At 44.5% G+C, this 19,273-nt stretch overlaps 1 protein-coding gene across 1 annotated transcript in view; it reads left to right on the plus strand.

The window, feature by feature from the left end:
• ETNK2 (ethanolamine kinase 2) overlaps positions 1–19,273 on the plus strand; it is a 91,251-nt gene that overhangs the window by 48,694 nt on the left and 23,284 nt on the right. The window contains exon 2 of the mRNA XM_073667056.1: positions 364–623. Within this exon, the coding sequence (XP_073523157.1) occupies positions 364–623 (260 nt within the window). The remainder of the gene's footprint in view (positions 1–363; positions 624–19,273) is intronic.

Here is a 19,273-nt window from a genome sequence, read left to right on the forward strand (position 1 = left end):
CCACACCATATAAGATTTAAAATCATTTTGCCATTTAGATAAATTATTACAAGTGCTTTGAAGTGTTCATAATGTGGATTTTGGCATGGTTTCTTTATCAAAAACTTTGTTAAAGGGAATCTGTCAGCTGGTTTTTGCTATGAAATCTGAGAGTAGCATGATGTAGGAGCAGAGGCACTGACTCCAGTGATGTATCACTTACTGGGCTGTGTTTCGCTGTTTCAATAAAATCAATGTTTTATCAGCAGGAGATTATCACTACAGAACTAGGTTTCTCGTGCCTCCTAGTACAAGTACACCCCAGCAATGTACTTCATTCTTTTTTTATAGATGGAATTATCATCTTTTTTTCTATATCCACAGTTGTTCACCGATGGCATCACGAACAAGCTGCTTGCCTGCTACGTGGATCCATGTATGAAGGACGCAGTCCTTGTGCGTGTCTATGGAAAAAGGACTGAGCTGTTTGTGGATCGTGAGGATGAGGTGACAAGTTTCCAGTTGTTGCAATCTCATGGCTGTGCCCCGGCGCTGTATTGTACTTTTCAAAATGGACTCTGCTATGAGTTCATGCGTGGCTTGGCACTGGGACCAGAGCATGTGCGCCAGCCTCATATATTACGGTAACATTTGGCCTTTAAAAGAGTAGTGACTATGTATTATAGTAAGACTGCAGAGTATATTTGAAATGGTTGTAATACAATTGCTGCTGGGATGTTCTCACAAATATAGTATTCACCCCACTTGGCATTTTTTTTGTTTTGCTATCTCACAACCAGGAATTTCACAGATTTTTTTTTTTTTTTGAGGGTTTGCGTCCTTTCATGTAAAGAACATGTCTACAACTGTGCACTTTTGGTTTTATTTTTATTGTGAAGCAAACAACAAATAGGACAAAATGAATGAAAATGTCAGTGTGCATAACTATTCACCCCTCTAAAGTCTGTACTTTGTAGAACCTCCTTTTGTGACAATTACAGCTGCAAGTTTCTTTGGATAAGTCTTTTATGACCTTCCAAATCTGGCCACTGTGATTTTTGCTCATTCCTGAAGCAAAACTGCTCCAGCTCCTTCAAGTTAGATGGTTTCCTCTGGTGAACAGCAATCCTCAAGTCTGACAACAGATTCTCAATTGGATTAAGGTCTGGGATTTGACTCAGCCACTCCAAAACATTTTCACATTTCCTCTTAAACCACTGGAGTGTTTCTTTAGCAGCATGCTTTGAGTCATTGTCTTGTTGGAAGGTGAACCTCCGTCCCAGTCTCGCATCGCTGACAGACTGAAATGGGCTTTGCTCAAGAATATCCCTGTATTTCATACCACCCATCTTCTCCTCGACTCGGACCATTGCTCCTGTCCCTGCTGCTGAAAAACATCCCCACAGTGAAACATGGTGGTGGCAGCATCATGCTGTGGGGATGTTTTTCAGCAGCAGGGACATGGGAAATGGTGTTCTTGGGGTGATGAGCAATGGAGTGTACGGCTTATTGTGGTTGTATGGACAGATACTCCGGTCTCTGCTAGGGGAACTCTACAGCTCCTTCGGAATTACCGTTGGTCTCTGATTAATGCTCTCCTTGCCCAGGCTGAGAGTTTTGGTGGGCAGCCCTCTCTTGGTAGGTTTGTTGTGGTACCATGTTCTTTGCATTTGATAATGAATTTGATGGTGCTCAGGGGGATCATCAGAGATTGGGGTATTTTTTTATAAACAAAACCCTGACTTGTACTTCTTCTCAACAACTTTGTCCCTGATTTGTTTGGAGATCTCCAAAATATTCATGGTGTTGTTTGGTTAGTGGTGCCTCTTGCTTAATGGTGTTGTAGCCTCTGTGGCCTTTCAGAAAAGGTGTGTATATACTGACAGACCATGTGACAGTTAGATTGCACACAGGTGGACTTCCTTTCACTAAGCATGTGACTTATGAAGGTAATTGCTTGCACCAGGGGTGAATAAATATGCACATGTCAATTTTTAGTTATTTGATCCATAAATTTAATTTGTGCCTATATTTTTCTCACTTCACTTCACCAACTTAGACTTAGACTATTTAGTGCTGATGCATCACACACAAATCGGATTACAAAAATATTTAACCCCTTTACCCCCGAGAGTGGTTTGCACTTTAATGACCTGGCCAATTTTTACAATTCTGACCACTGTCACTTTATGAGGTAATTACTCTGGAACGCTTCAATGGATCCCCCTGATTCTGAGAATGTTTTTTCGTGACATATTGTACTTCATGATTGTGGTAAAATTTCTTCGATATCACTTGCGTTTATTTGTGAAAAAATCGGAAATTTGGCGAAAATTTTGCAATTTTCAAAATTTTAATGCCCTTAAATCAGAGATATGTCACACAAAATAGTTAATAAATAACATTTCCCACATGTCTACTTTATATCAGCACAATTTTGGAACCAAATTTTTTTTATTTATTAGGGTGCTATAAGGGTTAAAAGATGACCAGCAATTTCTCATTTTTCCAACAAAATTTACAAAACCATTTTTTTAGGGACCACATCACATTTGAAGTCACTTTGAGGTGTCTTTATGACAGAAAATACGCAAAAGTGACACCATTCTAAAAACTGCACCCCTCAAGGTGCTCAAAACCACATTCAAGAACTTTATTAACCCTTCAGGTGCTTCACAGGAATTTTTGGAATGTTGAAGAAAAAAATGAACATTTAACTTTTTTCACAAAAATGTTACTTTAGACCTAATTTTTTTTTATTTTCGCAGGGGTAACAGGAAAATATGGACCCCAAAATTTGTTGTGCAATTTCCCCTGAGCACGCAGATACCCCGTACGTGGGGAAAAAACACTGGGTGCACGGCAGGGTTCGGAAGGGAAGGAGCGCCATTTGACTTTTTGATTGTAAAATTTGCTTGAATAATTAGCGGACGCCATGTTGCGTTTGGAGAGTGCCTAAACAGTGGAAACCCCCCACAAGTGACACCATTTTGGAAACTTCTCAGGGAACTTATCTAGATGTGTGGTGAGCACCTTGAACCCCCAAGTGCTTTACAGAAGTTTATAACACGGAGCCGTAAAAATAAAATTTTCAAATTTTTGCAACAAAAAATGTTTTTCTGCCTCCAATTTTGCATTTTCATGAGGGTAACAGGAGAAATTGCACCATGCAGTTTGTTGGGCAATTCCTCCTGAGCACGCCGATACCCCATATGTGGGGGGAAAACCACTGTTTGGGCGCACGGCAGGGTTCGGAAGGGTAGGAGTGACATTTGACTTTTTGATTGTAAAATTTGCTTGAATACTTAGCAGCTGTGCTCCTGATGTGCCTAAACAGTGGAAACCCCCACAAGTGACACCATTTTGGAAACTAGACCCCTCAGGGAACTTATCTAGATGTGTGGTGAGCACCCTGAACCCCCAAGTGCTTTACAGAAGTTTATAACACGGAGCCGTGATAATAAAAAAATCAAACTTTTTCCACAAAAATGATGTTTTTGCCCCAATATTTTTTATTTTCACAAGGGTAAGAGGAGAAAATGGACCCCAAAAACTGTTGTGCAATTTCTCCTGAGTACGCCAATACCACATATGTGGGGAAAATACAGTGTTTGGGCGCACGGCAGAGTTCAGAAGGGAAGGAGCACTGTGTGACTTTTTGAACGCAAAATTGGCTGGAATTGAGAGTGGACGCCATGTCACTTTTGGAGAGCCCCTGATGTGCCTAAATAGTGGAAACCCCCCCCCAAGAAGTGACCCCATTTTGGAAATTACACCCCTCAAGGATTTTGTCAAGGGGTATAGTGAACATTTTGAACCCAGAGGTACGACACAGAATTTGATAACATTAGGTCATCATATTGAATAAGTTGTCATTAGTCTTGAGCGCAAGTGCTTGCTACTAGTGTTGAGCCACCCCCGTAGTGTTCGAGTTCGGTTCGGTTCGTCGAACACCCGTGTGTTCGCCGAACTGTTCGTCGAACTGTTCGTCGAACACCTTCGAACACCGTTAAAACCAATGGCAGGCAAACAAAAACACATAGAAACACATAGAAAACACCTTCAAAGGTGTCCAAAAGCTGACAAACTGCTCAGAAGACATAACTAACACATGGAAAAGTGACAAGTACATATAGTCATGCGAAAATAAAAGAGGTGGAGGAGTAAAAGGAGGGGGAGACACAGATATAGGCATGTCATGCCCTTCTAAAATCCAAAAAGTGAGAAGCCGACACGGCCAGTCCGCTCCTGCCCGTGCCACCTCCGTGTCGCCGGGTTTGTGCCAGAGCCGCGGTGAACCCTGACGGCCAGCCCCCCTCTCCCAATACTGGTGCCTGTACGCTGGTGGGTCGAGCGAGCCCCCTTGTGGTGGAGGCAGCTCTAAGCTTTTTAATTTAAATTGTCTCTCTAATTTGAATGAATACACTTTAAATCCATTTACAAGGATCTATTGGAGGGCAAGTCTCATGCCAGCAGCCGCGGTAATTCCAGCTCCAGTAGCGTCCACTAAAGCTGCTGCAGTTAAAAAGCTTTTATAAGGATCGAGCTCGGCTGTCCACCGCAAGGCATCCTACTGCCAGTCCCAGCCCCTATGCCTTGGGGTGCCTCCTGATGCTCTTCACTAAGTATCCCATGGTCCCGAAGCATTTCCTTTGAAAAAATTAAGTGTCTAAACTACAGGTGGTGCAGCTTGCTTAACAGCCGGGATAATCCGCTTACTAGCAGACACTGCTACTAGGCACAAAGTATTTCCTGGGCTAGATGCAGTTAAAAATTTGTAATTAGATACTCTCGTTGGATGCTGAGAAAGCATTCCATAGAGTCTCCTGGCACGCCATATATGATTCTCTTAAAAAGCTTGGGGTAGGGGTCTAGGGGACCCTTTTATAGCCCAAATCACGGCCCTGTATCGCAATACGTCACCTAGGCTGAAGATAAATGGAACTGTAGCACCCTGAGGGCTCGGTTGCTAAAGACGTATTGCACCTCACCCAGAGGTGTGATATCTCACTCTCAGGTAAGGATGGAGTGTGGATCAGGACCCGACACCTGCATGCATTACACCACATTGCCGTGGGGCAGGGCGACCAATATGCCCCTGAGATGGGCACGACAGTCCCTGTCCCTGGCTGGAGTGGGGGGAGGGAACACTGAGGAAGGGGAACCCTGTAGTGCAGGAGCAGGGAGGAAGCAGTTCCTGGGTGCATTGAGAAGGGAGTATAAAAGGTGGGCACCATCTTAGTTCAGTGCAGAGAAGTCTGAGCAGAAGTGGCAGGGAGCAGGGGCTCTGCATGAGCTCTGCTCCGGAGGCGGGCCTAGTAACAGAGGCCCAGGCCTGGAAGAGGGAGAAGGAAGGAAGAGGAGCGGAGAAGGCTCCAGGAACGAGGAATGAAGGGATCCCAGGGGTGCGGACGGGCAAGTCGCCACCGCACGCCCGAATCCACCTGCGTGGAGGGGTCAGGCCAAAGGGGGAGACCGGTCCCCGAACTAGTGGAGGCAGGAAACGACCCTCAGCTAGAAACCGGAGGCTCTGACATTTTATGTGGCGCAGCCCCTCGCTACACCCGCTAGGAAGGCACCACATAGGGTCAGGGAAACTGGCGCTAAGTTTACCAAGAGGAGGCCCGAGGCAGCCGGACAGAAGTGTTGGTAAGAAAGGCCAGACAAAGGACACACAAAGGGGGTCCTGTGAAGTGCTCCAAAGTTATCTGGGAGTTGTCTGAGCCCCTCACCTGGTGAGCACAGTACGACTTGGGCAGCCGTTACCTACAGACGTGGTCTGGATAATAAGAACTGTGAGTAAAGGCCCTGAACTGCATCACTGACTCCGTGTCGTTACTGCTGCTGCCCTGCACCATCACCCCCATCCTCCGCATACACTGCCCTGAGGCTATACTCCTCCCGTGGGGAGTTATGCTACGCTCTGCTGCACCCATAACACCAGCCTCAGTGGTCTGCCCTGTAGCGGCGGTTCACTCTGACCGCAATCCACGGGTGGCGTAGTCGGACATTTAAACATCAAAACCACATAAATAGTTCCGCCACTGGTTTGACCGCCCTGAGCCACGGAACCGGGTCGCCGCCACGAAGACTACAACCACCAGCATCCACCAAAAAGGGTCCGGCTCCGGGTGTCCCAAGGCCCAGGGGGTGCGTCAGAACATTTTCATCACCTTTCACAATCACCAATGGGACAAGGCAGTGATGTCCTCTGTCCCCTCTCTTATACATCCTAGTGACGGAGCACCTGCTCTCATCAATTCGCCATAACCCCAATATTAGGTGGATTGAGGTGGGAGGCACCGAGTACAAGTGCTCTCTATTTGCTGATGATGTCCTAGTATATATCACTTAATCACATATATCCATCCATGCTGTTATGGCTGAAATAGATCACTTTGTTACATGGTAAAATTTTAAAATCAATGCAGCGAAGTCTGAGGCCCTCGATGTCTCCCTCCCCAAATCCATATAGGATTCCATCCAGTCCAACTTTCCCTTTGCCTGGCCCTCACAGGGTATCAAATACTTAGGAATTCCTATTCATAGAGACCTCTCCCATCTATGTTATCTTAATTTTGGGCCCTTTATTGAACAACTCCATACAGACCACGGTTGGCAAGTTAGAACTGTAAGATTCACTACGTGAACCACTGGTGTTTTGTGGAAAAGCACATGTACACTGCGTTCCAAATTATTATACAAAAAGTGTTTAGGAGTGATAAGGGAAGAATTTGTTTGTTTGTCAGTTAAACTCATTGATGGTGATGTGTGTCAGGGCTCTTTATATCACTGTAAGCAATTGCAGACACCTGTGCTAATTAGTTTGGCAGGTGTGTCCAATGAAAGGCAAGACTACTTAAGAAGGCTCTCTCACATTATTAAGCAGCCTACATTTTCTGCCAAAATGGGAAAGAAAAAGGATGTGTCGGCTGCTGAGAAGCAACAAATTGTGGAGTGTTTAGGTCAAGGCATGACTACAATCAGCATTGTGCGATGATCAGGATGAAGTGTCTTGGCAATCAAGAAGTATGTAGCTGATTCACAGTACACACGTGTGCGTGCTGATAAGGGCAAATTGAGGACTCTTTCCTACAGGCAATTACGTCAGGTTGAAAGAGCAGCGGCAAAAAAGCCTTGTCATAGCAGCAGACAAGTTTTTGAAGCTGCTTGTGCCTCCAACGTCCCCCGAACAACAAGATGCAGGGTCCTTCAGAGGTTTGCAGCTGTGCATGCGCCATCCTGTCGACCTCCTCTATCCACTTCACACAAGCAGAAACGGCTCCAGTGGGCCAAACATTACATGAAGACTGATTTCAAAACTGTTTTGTTCACGGATGAGTGCCGTGCAGCGCTCGATGGTCCAGATGGATGGAGTGGAGGATGACTGGTTGATGGACACCCCACGCAAACACGGCTACAGCGCCAACAAGGAGGAGGTGGAGTAATGTTTTGGGCTGGAATCATGGGGAGAGAGATTGTCGGCCCCTTTAGGATCCCTGAAGGCGCTAAAGATGAACTCCATAATGTATGTGGATTTTCTCAAACAGCACTTCCTGCCATGGTTCAAGAAGAAAAACCATGTATTTCACAGCAAGATCATTTTTCTGCATGATAATGCACCATCTCATGCTGCACATAAAACATCTGCATCTCTGGCTGATATGGGCATAAAAGGGGACAAACTTATGGTGTGACCCCCATGCTCCCCTGACCTCTACCCCATTCAGAACCTTTGGAGCATCATTAAAAGGAGTGTCTATGATGGCGGGAGGCAGTTCACATCTAAGCAACAGCTCTGGGAGGGTATTCTGTCCTCATGCAAAACAATTGAAGCAGAAACCATCCAAAACCTGACAAATTCAATGGACAAGAGAGTTCAGAAGCTCCTTTCGAACAAGGGGTCCTATGTGAAAATGTAACATCACCTAGAATAAAGTTTTGAGTTGAAAACTGTTTGATTTCAGTTTCTAACAACCTGCTAATGCTTATAATTTCAAAAATGACCATTTTTTTGGTCTTTATTAAAATGAAAAGGTTGATCGAAAAGTTTGGGGGATCTAAGAGTGTGGCAACCCAGTAGTCATGATTACTTCGAATTCTGACAATATGAGGGTCATGCTGCAGGTAGTGCAGCAAGAAGGCACTTATGTGCCTTGCGCATCTCGGAGCCCCAAAATTATTTTCCGGGCTAGATGCAGCTAAAAATTATTTTTAATTTTAAATCTGGTGAAGCTTTAGTATAGATGGCCTAATAGGATCAGTGCTGCACACTGCTACAAAGCCCAAATTATTTTCCAGTCAAGATACAGATAAACATGATTAGTAATTTGAAAGCTTAAAACGGTTGGTAGGGTGATTTTAACCAATCATCAAGCTTTTACTCTCCCCAGGATGACACAGGGGTAGAAAAGTCGTTTCGGATCCATGATTTGTTCATCTTTATGAACGTGAGTCTGTCTACATTATCAGTGGAGAGCCGCGTGCGCTTATCTGTCAGCACACCACCAGCAGCGCTGAACACACGTTCAGACAGAACGCTGGCTGCGGGGCATGACAAGATCTCCAAGGCGTAAGTGGCTAGCTCCGGCCATTTATCCAGATTGGAAGCCCAAAAAGAGCAAGGGTCCAGTGACACAGTCGTGGCTTCAATGTTTACTTGGAGATACTCCTGTACCATCGTCTCTAGGCGTTGACTATGTGTCAGACTTCTTGTCTCCTGTGGCCTTGCAAAGGATGGGCTAAAAAAGTGGTGAAATGATTCCGCAAAATTGATGTTACCAGCAGATACTGTGGTTCTGTCACGGTTTGAGTGCTGAACACTTGACGGTCCCACGGTTGGCAAGTTGGAACTGTGAGATTCACTACGTGCACCACTGGTATTTTGTGGAAAAGCACATGTAAGATTCTGCAACAGTCTCTGCTGATACTCCTGCATGCGTGCATCCCTTTCTATGGCAGGAATAATTTCTGCAAATTTACTTTTGTACCGGGGATCTAACAGTGTGGCAACCCAGTAGTCAGGATTATTTCTAATTCTCACAATTCGAGGGTCATGTTGCAGGTAGTGCAGCAAGAAGGCACTCATGTGTGTTGCGCATCCAGGAGCACTAAGTCCCTGTTGTGTTGGTGGCGAGGTAACAATCATGCTTCCTTCCTCTGTCCTCTCCCCCCAACCTCGCACAACAGAAATGTGATCAAGGTCTCCCTCATCTGATGAGTCTTCCATCAGTTCGTCCTCCACTTCTTCCTGGGCTCCTGCACCTTCCTCACTAGTTTGGCTGCTACCATGCGCCCTGGTAAAACCATCTCCCCCACCCTCACATGCCTGCCGCCTTGGTGCTGCCGACCGTCTGGACCTTCCAGATGTTAGCCCTTCCGCATACAACTCCTCCTCCTCTACTTCCTCCACCTCCTCTTGTGCCACCACCTGACTCCGAATTCTGTTTAACATGTGCTCCAGCATGTAAATCACCGGAATAGTCATGCTGATAATGGCATCGTCAGCACTAAACATCTTCGTCGCCATTTCAAAACTGTGCAGAAGGGTGCATAGGTCCCTGATCTGAGACCACTCCTCCAGCGTGATTTGCCCCACCTCTGAATCTCGTTGGCCCAGGCTATACGTCAGAACGTATTGCACCAGGGCTTGTCGGTGCTGCCACAGTCGCTGCAACATGTGCAGAGTTGAATTCCACCGGGTAGGCACATCGCATTTTAGCCGGTGAAGTGGCAGGCCCAACGACTTCTGTAGAGATGTAAGTCGCTGAGCTGCGGGATGCGAACGGCGGAAGTGAGCACACAGCGACCGTGCCCTCTGCAGAAGGCCATCTAGTCTGGGTTAGTGGGCTAAAAATTGCTGGACAACCAGGTTCAACACGTGAGCCATACAAGGCACGTGTGTGACATTGCCCCGGCGAAGGGCCGCACCCAGGTTTGCAGCATTGTCGCACACGGCCTTCCCTGGTTTCAGGTCCAGTGGAGACAACCATTCATGAAATTGGTTCTCCAGAGCTGACCACAACTCCTCAGCTGTGTGACTCACATTTCCCAGACATTTCAATGTAAAAACCGCCTGATGACGTTGAGCCCTACTGCCAGCATAGTAAGGAGGTGTGCAGGATCCCTTCTGCGCAGTTAGAAAGCTTGTGGCATGACCAGACAGGCTTTGGGTGCAGGTGGAAGACCGAGAGGAGGTTGAGGAGGCAGAAGCAGTGGTGGAACTTTGACATAAAGAGGATTGACGCACAACTCGTGGGGACGGCAAGACTTGGACAGCAGCCCCTTGTCCTGCTGTCACCATAGTTACCCAGTGCCCAGTCAGCGACATGTAACGCCCCTGTCCATGCCTACTCGTCCAAGTGTCTGTGGTGAAATGCACCCTGTCACACACAGAGTTTCTCAAAGAAGCGGTGATGTTGTGTGCGACATGCTGGTGGAGCGCAGGCACACCTTTCTTTGAGAAGTAGTGCCGACTGGGCATCTGGTACTGGGGCACTGCGACGGACATAAGGTCTCGAAAATCCTCTGTGTCCACCAGGCGGAAAGGCAGCATTTCTGTAGCCAAGAGCTTGCAGATGGTGAAATTCAACCTCTTAGCTTTCTCATGGCTAGGAGGAAATGGTCTTTTACTTGTCCACATCTGAGGGACCGAGGGCTGGCTATTGTGCTTAGACGGGGTTGATAAGGGTGTCCCCGGCAAACTGCCGGTCTGTGAGGAAGATGCAGGCGGACATGTTAGGTTGCCTTGATCCAAAGGTGGTGCTATCGATGTCGGACAGCGCTCAAGACCAGCTGGTGTTACCACCTCCAAAGAAAATGATGACCTGCCAATCACGCTGGCTGTTGCGGGTAAAGAGGTGGCAGGTCTGCGCCCCAAAACAGGTGTGACTGCTGTCCCCCCAGTCACAGAGGATGAAGAGGCCGCGGATGCACAAGATATGGCAGACGGTGGTTGGCCCGGCCGGCTAGGCCGCATTGTAGCACACTGAGCTTCCCACTGCAACTTATGCTTCATGTCCATGTGCCGGTTCATGCATGAAGTACTCAAACTATGTATTTTTTGGCCTCTACTTAGCTTTTGCTGACAAATGTTACAGATAACACGAGTTGGGTCATCTTTATCGATCTGAAAAAATGCCCAGGCTATGCAAGGCTTAGCACCCATGCGACCTGAAGAGCCACCACGACTTGTGGTGAGAGGCAGAGTTGTGTTTGAGGATGCAGTTATTGACGTGCTTCCAGTACTACGTCTCTGTCCAGGAAGGCGCAACCTGACCTCGTCGTCACTAGCATCTTCCTCCACCTCCTCTGCTGACCTCATCTCTTGGCTGACTGTGGGTTGACAGTAAGTGGGATCTCCGACCTCATCATCATCACCCTGTGCGTTATCACACCCGTCGTCCTCAGAGCCAACCTGTTCCTGCCCTGACAAAAAACTAAAGTTGTCGCTCCAATCAGGTATTTGAGTCTTATCATCGTCTTCCTCATTGTCTCCACCAACAGGAGTTACAGTTTGGGAATGAGGGTCTACATTATGGTCAGAACCTTCTGCGTCTGGTCCTGGATCCGACTCCTAAAGATTCTGGGCATCAGTGGAGATCATTTCCTCGTCTGGATTCACAGAAGCGCTGGAGTCGACCTCTGATTCCCAGGCTATAGTATGAGTAAACAGCTCTGCAGACTCAACCATCTGTTCTACCTCATACTCAGACGGGCAGCTGGAGATTTGGGAGCTGTGAGGAAGCAAGTGCGATTTGGGTGACACCTTTGAGGACTGGAGTATTTGTGATGTTGAAGTTGATGTGGAGGAGAGCCCACTTAAAGGAGCACTTGATATCCGTTGAAGCACCTGCTGTTTTTGTGCCTCATCTGGAATTTGTAGCGATTGGCGTGGCCGTAAGAAAGGGATCTTATCACATTGTCCGCTAAAAGAAGTAGACATTTTAGTTTGGCTGGAAGATGGTCTTTCTTCTGCACCTACCCCACGGACACAACCTTTTTTCCCCTTCCCAACACGCCTATTCCCCTTTCCACCAGCAGCAGGCCTTTTTCCACTCATTTTGGTGGTTAACTAATTCACAACTCTGGAGTTGTTTGCACAAAAAAACAATGGATGGTAACCGAGCAGAGCTGAGTGGCCAAACTGTGTTATTAGGCCAAAACTATTGGCTGGGTTAGATGCAGAAAAAAATTATTTTTAATTTGCAACCTGATGGAGGTCAGTATAGATGGACTAATAGACCAAGTCCCACACACCGCTAGAAGCCCAAATATTTTTTCAGAGCTAGATGCAGAAAAAAATTATTTTTAATTTGCAACCTGATGGAGGTCAGTATAGATGGACTAATAGACCAAGTCCCACACACCGCTAGAAGCCCAAATATTTTTTCAGAGCTAGATGCAGAAAAAAATTATATTCAATTTGCAACCTGCTGGAGGTCAGTATAGAAGGACTAATAGAACAAGTCCCACACACTGCTAGAAGCCCAAATATTTTTTCAGAGCTAAATGAAGAAAAAAATTATTTTTAATTTGCAACCTGATGGAGGTCAGTATAGATGGACTAATAGACCAAGTCCCACACACCGCTAGAAGCCCAAATATTTTTTCAGAGCTAGATGCAGAAAATTTTTTTATTCAATTTGCAACCTGATGGAGGTCAGTATAGATGGACTAATAGACCAAGTCCCACACACCGCTAGAAGCCCAAATATTTTTTCAGAGCTAGATGCAGAAAAAAATTATTTTTAATTTGCAACCTGATGGAGGTCAGTATAGATGGACTAATAGACCAAGTCCCACACACTGCTAGAAGCCCAAATATTTTTTCAGAGCTAGATGCAGAAAAAAATTATTTTTAATTTGCAACCTGATGGAGGTCAGTATAGATGGACTAATAGAACAAGTCCCACACGCTGCTAGAAGCCCAAATATTTTTTCAGAGATAAATGAAGAAAAAAATTATTTTTAATTTGCAACCTGATGGAGGTCAGTATAGATGGACTAATAGACCAAGTCCCACACACTGCTAGAAGCCCAAATATTTTTTCAGAGCTAGATGCAGAAAAAAATTATTTTTAATTTGCAACCTGATGGAGGTCAGTATAGATGGACTAATAGACCAAGTCCCACACACCGCTAGAAGCCCAAATATTTTTTCAGAGCTAGATGCAGAAAAAAATTATTTTTAATTTGCAACCTGATGGAGGTCAGTATAGATGGACTAATAGACCAAGTCCCACACACCGCTAGAAGCCCAAATATTTTTTCAGAGCTAGATGCAGAAAAAAATTATATTCAGTTTGCAACCTGATGGAGGTCAGTATAGATGGACTAATAGAATGATGCTATGCCCAAAAGATTTTACTTCACTAGGTGCAGTAAAAAAATTGGTATTCTATACACAGGTGTTATATCTTGCAACCCAGATAGGCTACTCCACTGACTAACACACTCTGCAATAGGCCAAAAAGGATTAGCTTTGCTAGATTCAGCCAAATGCTGTGAAAAAAACTTGCACAGCACTGGCACAGACCTGCCTGGCAAAAACTGATAGGAACTCATGTAACCTAGTCCTGAAAAGGACTCCAATTACAATTAGTCTTTACTCCCACAACCTATCTATTTAAGAGCACAGACCTCCCTGATAAAAGTCGTAGGAAATGCTGTAACCTAGTCCTTAAAAGGACTGCAATCACAACTATTCCCTACTCCCAAGCTATCTGTATATTTGTGCGAAAATTGGCTTGAAATTAACAAGGTATAGCGCACACAGCAACAGCGGTGCCGTCTAACACGCAGCTGCAGCAGTGAGAAAATGGTGGCGACGGGGAAAATGGCTTGGTCTTATAGGGCAAGGACATGTGACATACACTGCCAATCACACATGCCCTTGCTTGTGTGAAAAAAAGCACTTCGCTCCGTGTGTGCGCTGCTGATAGGCTGACAGATTGCACCTCCCCACTGCAAATGCGGGAAAGAGAAAAAAAAATGGAGATCTTCATTGTTCCTGCAGAGATCCATTCCCTGCCCCTCCCCCCACCCCGCTGTACACTCAAACTGCGTATTAACATTAATTTTCATCATTACTGAGAAAAAATCCAGTTATGATTTTGGTGCACGAACAGTTATCGAACATAACCTCGAACAGCCGAATTTTTCTCAAATTGTTCGTGTTCGCCGACCGGCTCGAACACCGCCCAAAACAGCTCGAATTTGAGATTGGCAAACAGTTCGAGTAGAACAACGCTCATCTCTACTTGCTACTTGAGTTTGCATCAGGTACACGGGTATGCAACATGTATCGCGCGTGCTCGAGTGACATGCTCGAGTCCCCGCTCGCATGTTTCATGGTTATTAGGCACCCAGAAAAAAAAAAAACATGCGGGGATCGCTTGTGCATGGCAGGCAATCCCCGTGAAGTTTTTTTGGCCACGAAGCATATGGGGCGGAGACTCGAGCATGTCACTTGAGCACCCATGATACTCGGTGCATACCAGAGCACCCGATGCAAACTCAAGTAGCGAGCACTTGCGCTCAACACTAGTCGCCATATTGTCTTTTTTTTTACTTTTGAAAATAATCCCTACCCCATCACAACCCTAGCCCAACCCTAACCCTGGCGTTTATTTTTTACGTCGTTCCTCGTGCGGTATAAGTGATTAGGCGACTTTATTCTTCGGGTCGGTGCGATTACAGTGATACCAGAATCATATCGGGTTTTTATGATTGACAGCTGTCACACACTAAAAGACGCTTATTTTTGTTAAATCTAGTTTTTGCATCGCCATATTTTGAGAGCTATAATTTTTCCATATTTTGGCCGACAGTCATGTTAAGGTTTGTTTTTTGCGGGATGACATGACGTTTTTATTGGTACCATTTTCAGGCACTTGACATTTTTTGATCGCTTTCTATTCCGATTTTTGGGAGGCAGAATAAACAAAAACCGACAATTCCAGAATTGTTTTTATGTTTTTTTTTTTTTTTTATGCTCTTCTGCGTGTTGTAAAATTGATAAGGCAGCGTTATTCTTCGGGTCAGTACGTTTACAGCGGTACCACATTTATATAGTTTTTCTATGTTTTGGCGCTTTTGCACATTAAAAGCTATTTTATAGAAAAAAATATTTTTTTGCATCGCTTTATTCTGAGAGCTATAACTTGTATTTTTCGGCTGATGGAGCTGTATGGCGGCTTGTTTTTTGCGGGACAAGATGACGTTTTCAGAGGTACCATTTTTATTTATATTTGTCTTTTTGATCGCGTGTTATTCCATTTTTTGTTTGGCGGTATGATGATAAAGCATTGTTTTTTGCTTCGTTTTTTATTTTATTTTTTTTACCGTGTTCACTAAAGGGGTTAACTAGTGGGACAGTTTTATAGGTCAGGTCGTTCCGGACGCGGCGATACCAAATATGTGTACTTTTATTGGTTTTGTTTGTTTTTTTTCATAATAATATTTATTGATGGGTCCATTATATTTTTATTTTTGGTGGATTATTTATTTTTTTTTTTTCATTTTTTAACACTTTTTGGACTTTTATTCTGTGTCCCACTCTGGGACTTTCACTTTTTTTATTCTGATCGCCTGTATAGCACAGGAATGCAGCACCATCCCTGTGCTATACAGGCTGTCAGTGCTGCAGATGCAGAAGATATTTCGGTCATGCACTGCGCATGACTAAAATATCTTCCTGCTGTCTGGTGACCCGGATGTTGTCATGACGACTGGGTCGTCATGGCAACATCCGGGAAGCTGCTTCAGACAGCACTGGAGGCCGGGAGAGGAGGTGAGTATTGCGATCACCTCCCCTTGCCACCGCAATGCTGCAATCGACTTCGATCGCAGCATTGAGGGGGTTAATGTGCCGGAAGCGGTGCAGGACCATTCCCAGCACATAGTCACAGCTGACACCCGGTGCTATCAGCTGACACCCGGCGGCGATCGCCCCGCACCGCTTGTGTGCGGGCGCGATCGCCATATGACCTAATACGTCATTGGTCCAATCGGCCCAGGTCACCATGACGTACCATTAGGCCACACGTCAGAAAGGGGTTAAACACAGGTTGCAATGTAACAAAATAGCTAAAAAGTCAAGGGGGTGAATACTTTCACAAGCCACTGTAAGTTGGATTGCGTGAGCTATTGCAACTAAGCCTTACTCAATTCAAAAAGTGCACTGCCTGACACAAAATTACAGCAAGAAAATCAATATTCAGAATATTATCCTTATTGAGAAAAATCACTAAAATATATCTCATGTGGATAATAAAAATCTAGAATGAAAAGAAAAAATTGCTTGTATATATCCCATAAATTAAAATGGGCTATAGGACAAAACCTAAACCTCAGTTACTGTACACCTATAGTAATATCAGAAAATAATAGTTTATAGCCAGGGTACACCTCTGTGTATAGTCATAAACACAATGAGGCTAGGGATTCTCCTGACTTCCAAGAATTTTCGATGAATTTAGAAGCATTGAACTGTATTGACATCTTCACATTACACCTCCCACTTTTATGACATCCCATTCTAAATGTTGAGACATTGATATGGAGACATTTTGCAGATAAAAGAGCCTCTACTCCTTTGGAAAGGTTTTCTACAAGATTTTGGAGTGTCTTTGGGAATTTTTGACCATTCCTCCAGAAGTGTTTTGATGTTGAACAAGAAGACCTGGAATGCAGTCTCCATTCTACTTCATTCCAAAGGTGTTCGATGGGGTTGAAGCCAGGACACTGTACAGTCAGTCGATTTCTTCCACATAAAACTCACCCAATCATATCTTTATGGACCTTGTTTTGTGCACTGGGGCACAGTCAGGCTGGAACAGAATATGGTCTTCACCAAACTGTTCTCACAAAGTTGAAAGCTACAATTGTCCAAACCATCTTGGTATGGTTACGTTTCCATTCACTGGAACTAAGTCGCCATCCCCTGATAACCCCATAGGATTATCGCACCTCCACCAAACTTTACAGTTGACACAATGTAGCCTGGCACGTAACGTTCTCCTAGCATTCACCAAACCCAGAAATGTTTATCAGACTGCTAGATAGAATTGGGATTTGTCACTCCACAGAACATATTTCCACTGCTCCAGAGTCTAGTGCCGCCATGAGTTACACCACGCCATCCAATACTTTGTGATGTTAAACTTGTATACAACTTCTAGGTCATGGAATCCCATGCCAAGAAGCTCCCTTAGCACATTTTTTGTGTTGATGTTAATGCCAGATGAGGTTGGAGATTCTTCATTTATTGAGTAGGTAGGCCTGTGGCTGGCCTCGGAACCCGCGATTGTGTCTCAAGGGTGAAGAGATGAGGATGATAGCACACGCTGCAACTGGTTGCATTCATCAGAAGCAGTGCCCCACTGTGATGCCAGTGGCTACACTATTAGGTTTAAAAATCTTGGTGCCATTGGGCATCATGGTGGATAGAGTTGCAGCCAGACGCCGCGTGTATCACCCTTGGAAAATCTGATTAAACCGATGCCCTGTAAAATGCAATTAAGCACAAAATCATTGACCTCGGCACCAAGGGCCTTTTTACTTGGGCGAATTACCCAGATCGAGGTTATAACAAGTCAGTTAGACTTCCATTTCTACATTATAATAACTGAGTTTAGTCTAATGGCGGCAATCACTTGTCTTTCCTCCTCAAGTACCATTTCCTTCAGAAGCGACAGGCAGATGAGCATGTACACAAGATGATGTGCTGAATACAAGCAGATAAATGAGTAGATGTGGGCAGCAGCCCTAAAACTTTACTGCATATCATATAATGTTGTAAAGATTTTATCGCATCTCTATTTAGAAATATCCTATAAGTGGCATGTAACATTTTATCTGTCACTGCCTTTCACTTCATGGGTAATTGTACATTTATCATATTTAGCCACAGCTAAGACTTGTTAGTTCTTAGGTCCTTGACCTATTGAAGTGCAGCGATGGGAAAACAGGTTCTTCATGGTTACCCCTGGCAGTCTTTTTGTCCATGGATCTGGACTGCCTTAATCTGGTCCAGATGAGGAAAATAAGTATTTGATACACTGCCGATTCTGAGAGTTTTCCCACCTACAAAGAATGAAGAAGTCTGTAATTTTTATCGTAGAGCAAGAACAAAGAGAACTTTCGGACAAGGTCCCAAATGTATGAAAAAATATAAATTCTTTATTTGCATAGAAAAAAGGGAAAACACAGATGAATCGCTCAGAAACAATTAAAATCAATGAAAAAGCTAGGAAGTAGAGACAATATTATCAATAGTCCCATATCAATGAATCATATATAGAGAATTTTTCACATTAATCATCAAGGTTGCATAATCAAGACCCAAATTGGGTGCAAATTGAAGCAAATATCCCCTGAATGACAATTATACATGTATTATAAAGGGGAAACACATCATAAAGCGGCAACAGGAATGATTCACGTTTTTAACAATATGAGGCTTGTGCTTAGCGTATTCTAAATAAACATTTCATTCATCTATATGAAAGCTTGTCCCTAGGGACGATAACTGGGTGATGCATTAGTACATCTGTGTTACTTTTATCGTAGGTACACTTCACCTGTGAGAGACAGAATCTAAAATGAAAAAAAAAACAGAAAATTACATTGTATGATTTGTAAATAATTAAATTAATTGCATTTTATTGCATGAAATAAGTATTTGATCACTTACCAACCAGCAAGAATTCTGTCTCTCACAGACCTTTTAGTTTTTCTTTAAGAAGTACTCCTACTCTGCACTCATTACCATTATTAATTGCAACTGTTTAAACTTGTTACCTGTATAAAGACACCTGTCGACACACTCAGTCAATCACACTCCAACCTCTCCACCATGATCAAGACCAAAGAGCTGCCTAAGGACACCAGGGACAAAATTGTAGACCTGCACAAGGCTGGGATGGGCTATCGGACAATAGGCAAGCAGCTTGGTGAGAAGGCAACAACTCTTGGCACAATTATTAGAAAATGGAAGAAACACAAGATGACTGTCAATCTTCCTCTTTCTGGGGCTCCATACAACATCTTGCCTGGTGGGGTAAGGATGACTCTGAGCAAGGTCCGGAATCAGCCCAGAACTACACAGGAGGACCTGGTCAATGGCATGAAGAGAGCTGGGACCACAGTCTCAAATATTACCATTAGTAACACACTATGCCTTTATGGATTCAAATCCTGCAGGGCACACAAGGTCCTCCTGCTCACGCCAGCACATATTCAGGCCCATTTGAAGTTCGCCAATGACCATCTGGATGATCCAGAGGGGGCA

The sequence above is a fragment of the Phyllobates terribilis genome, unplaced genomic scaffold (assembly GCF_046119375.1).
Source record: "Phyllobates terribilis strain yellow unplaced genomic scaffold, ASM4611937v1 Scaffold_2__4_contigs__length_985480577, whole genome shotgun sequence".
NCBI lineage: Eukaryota > Metazoa > Chordata > Amphibia > Anura > Dendrobatidae > Phyllobates > Phyllobates terribilis.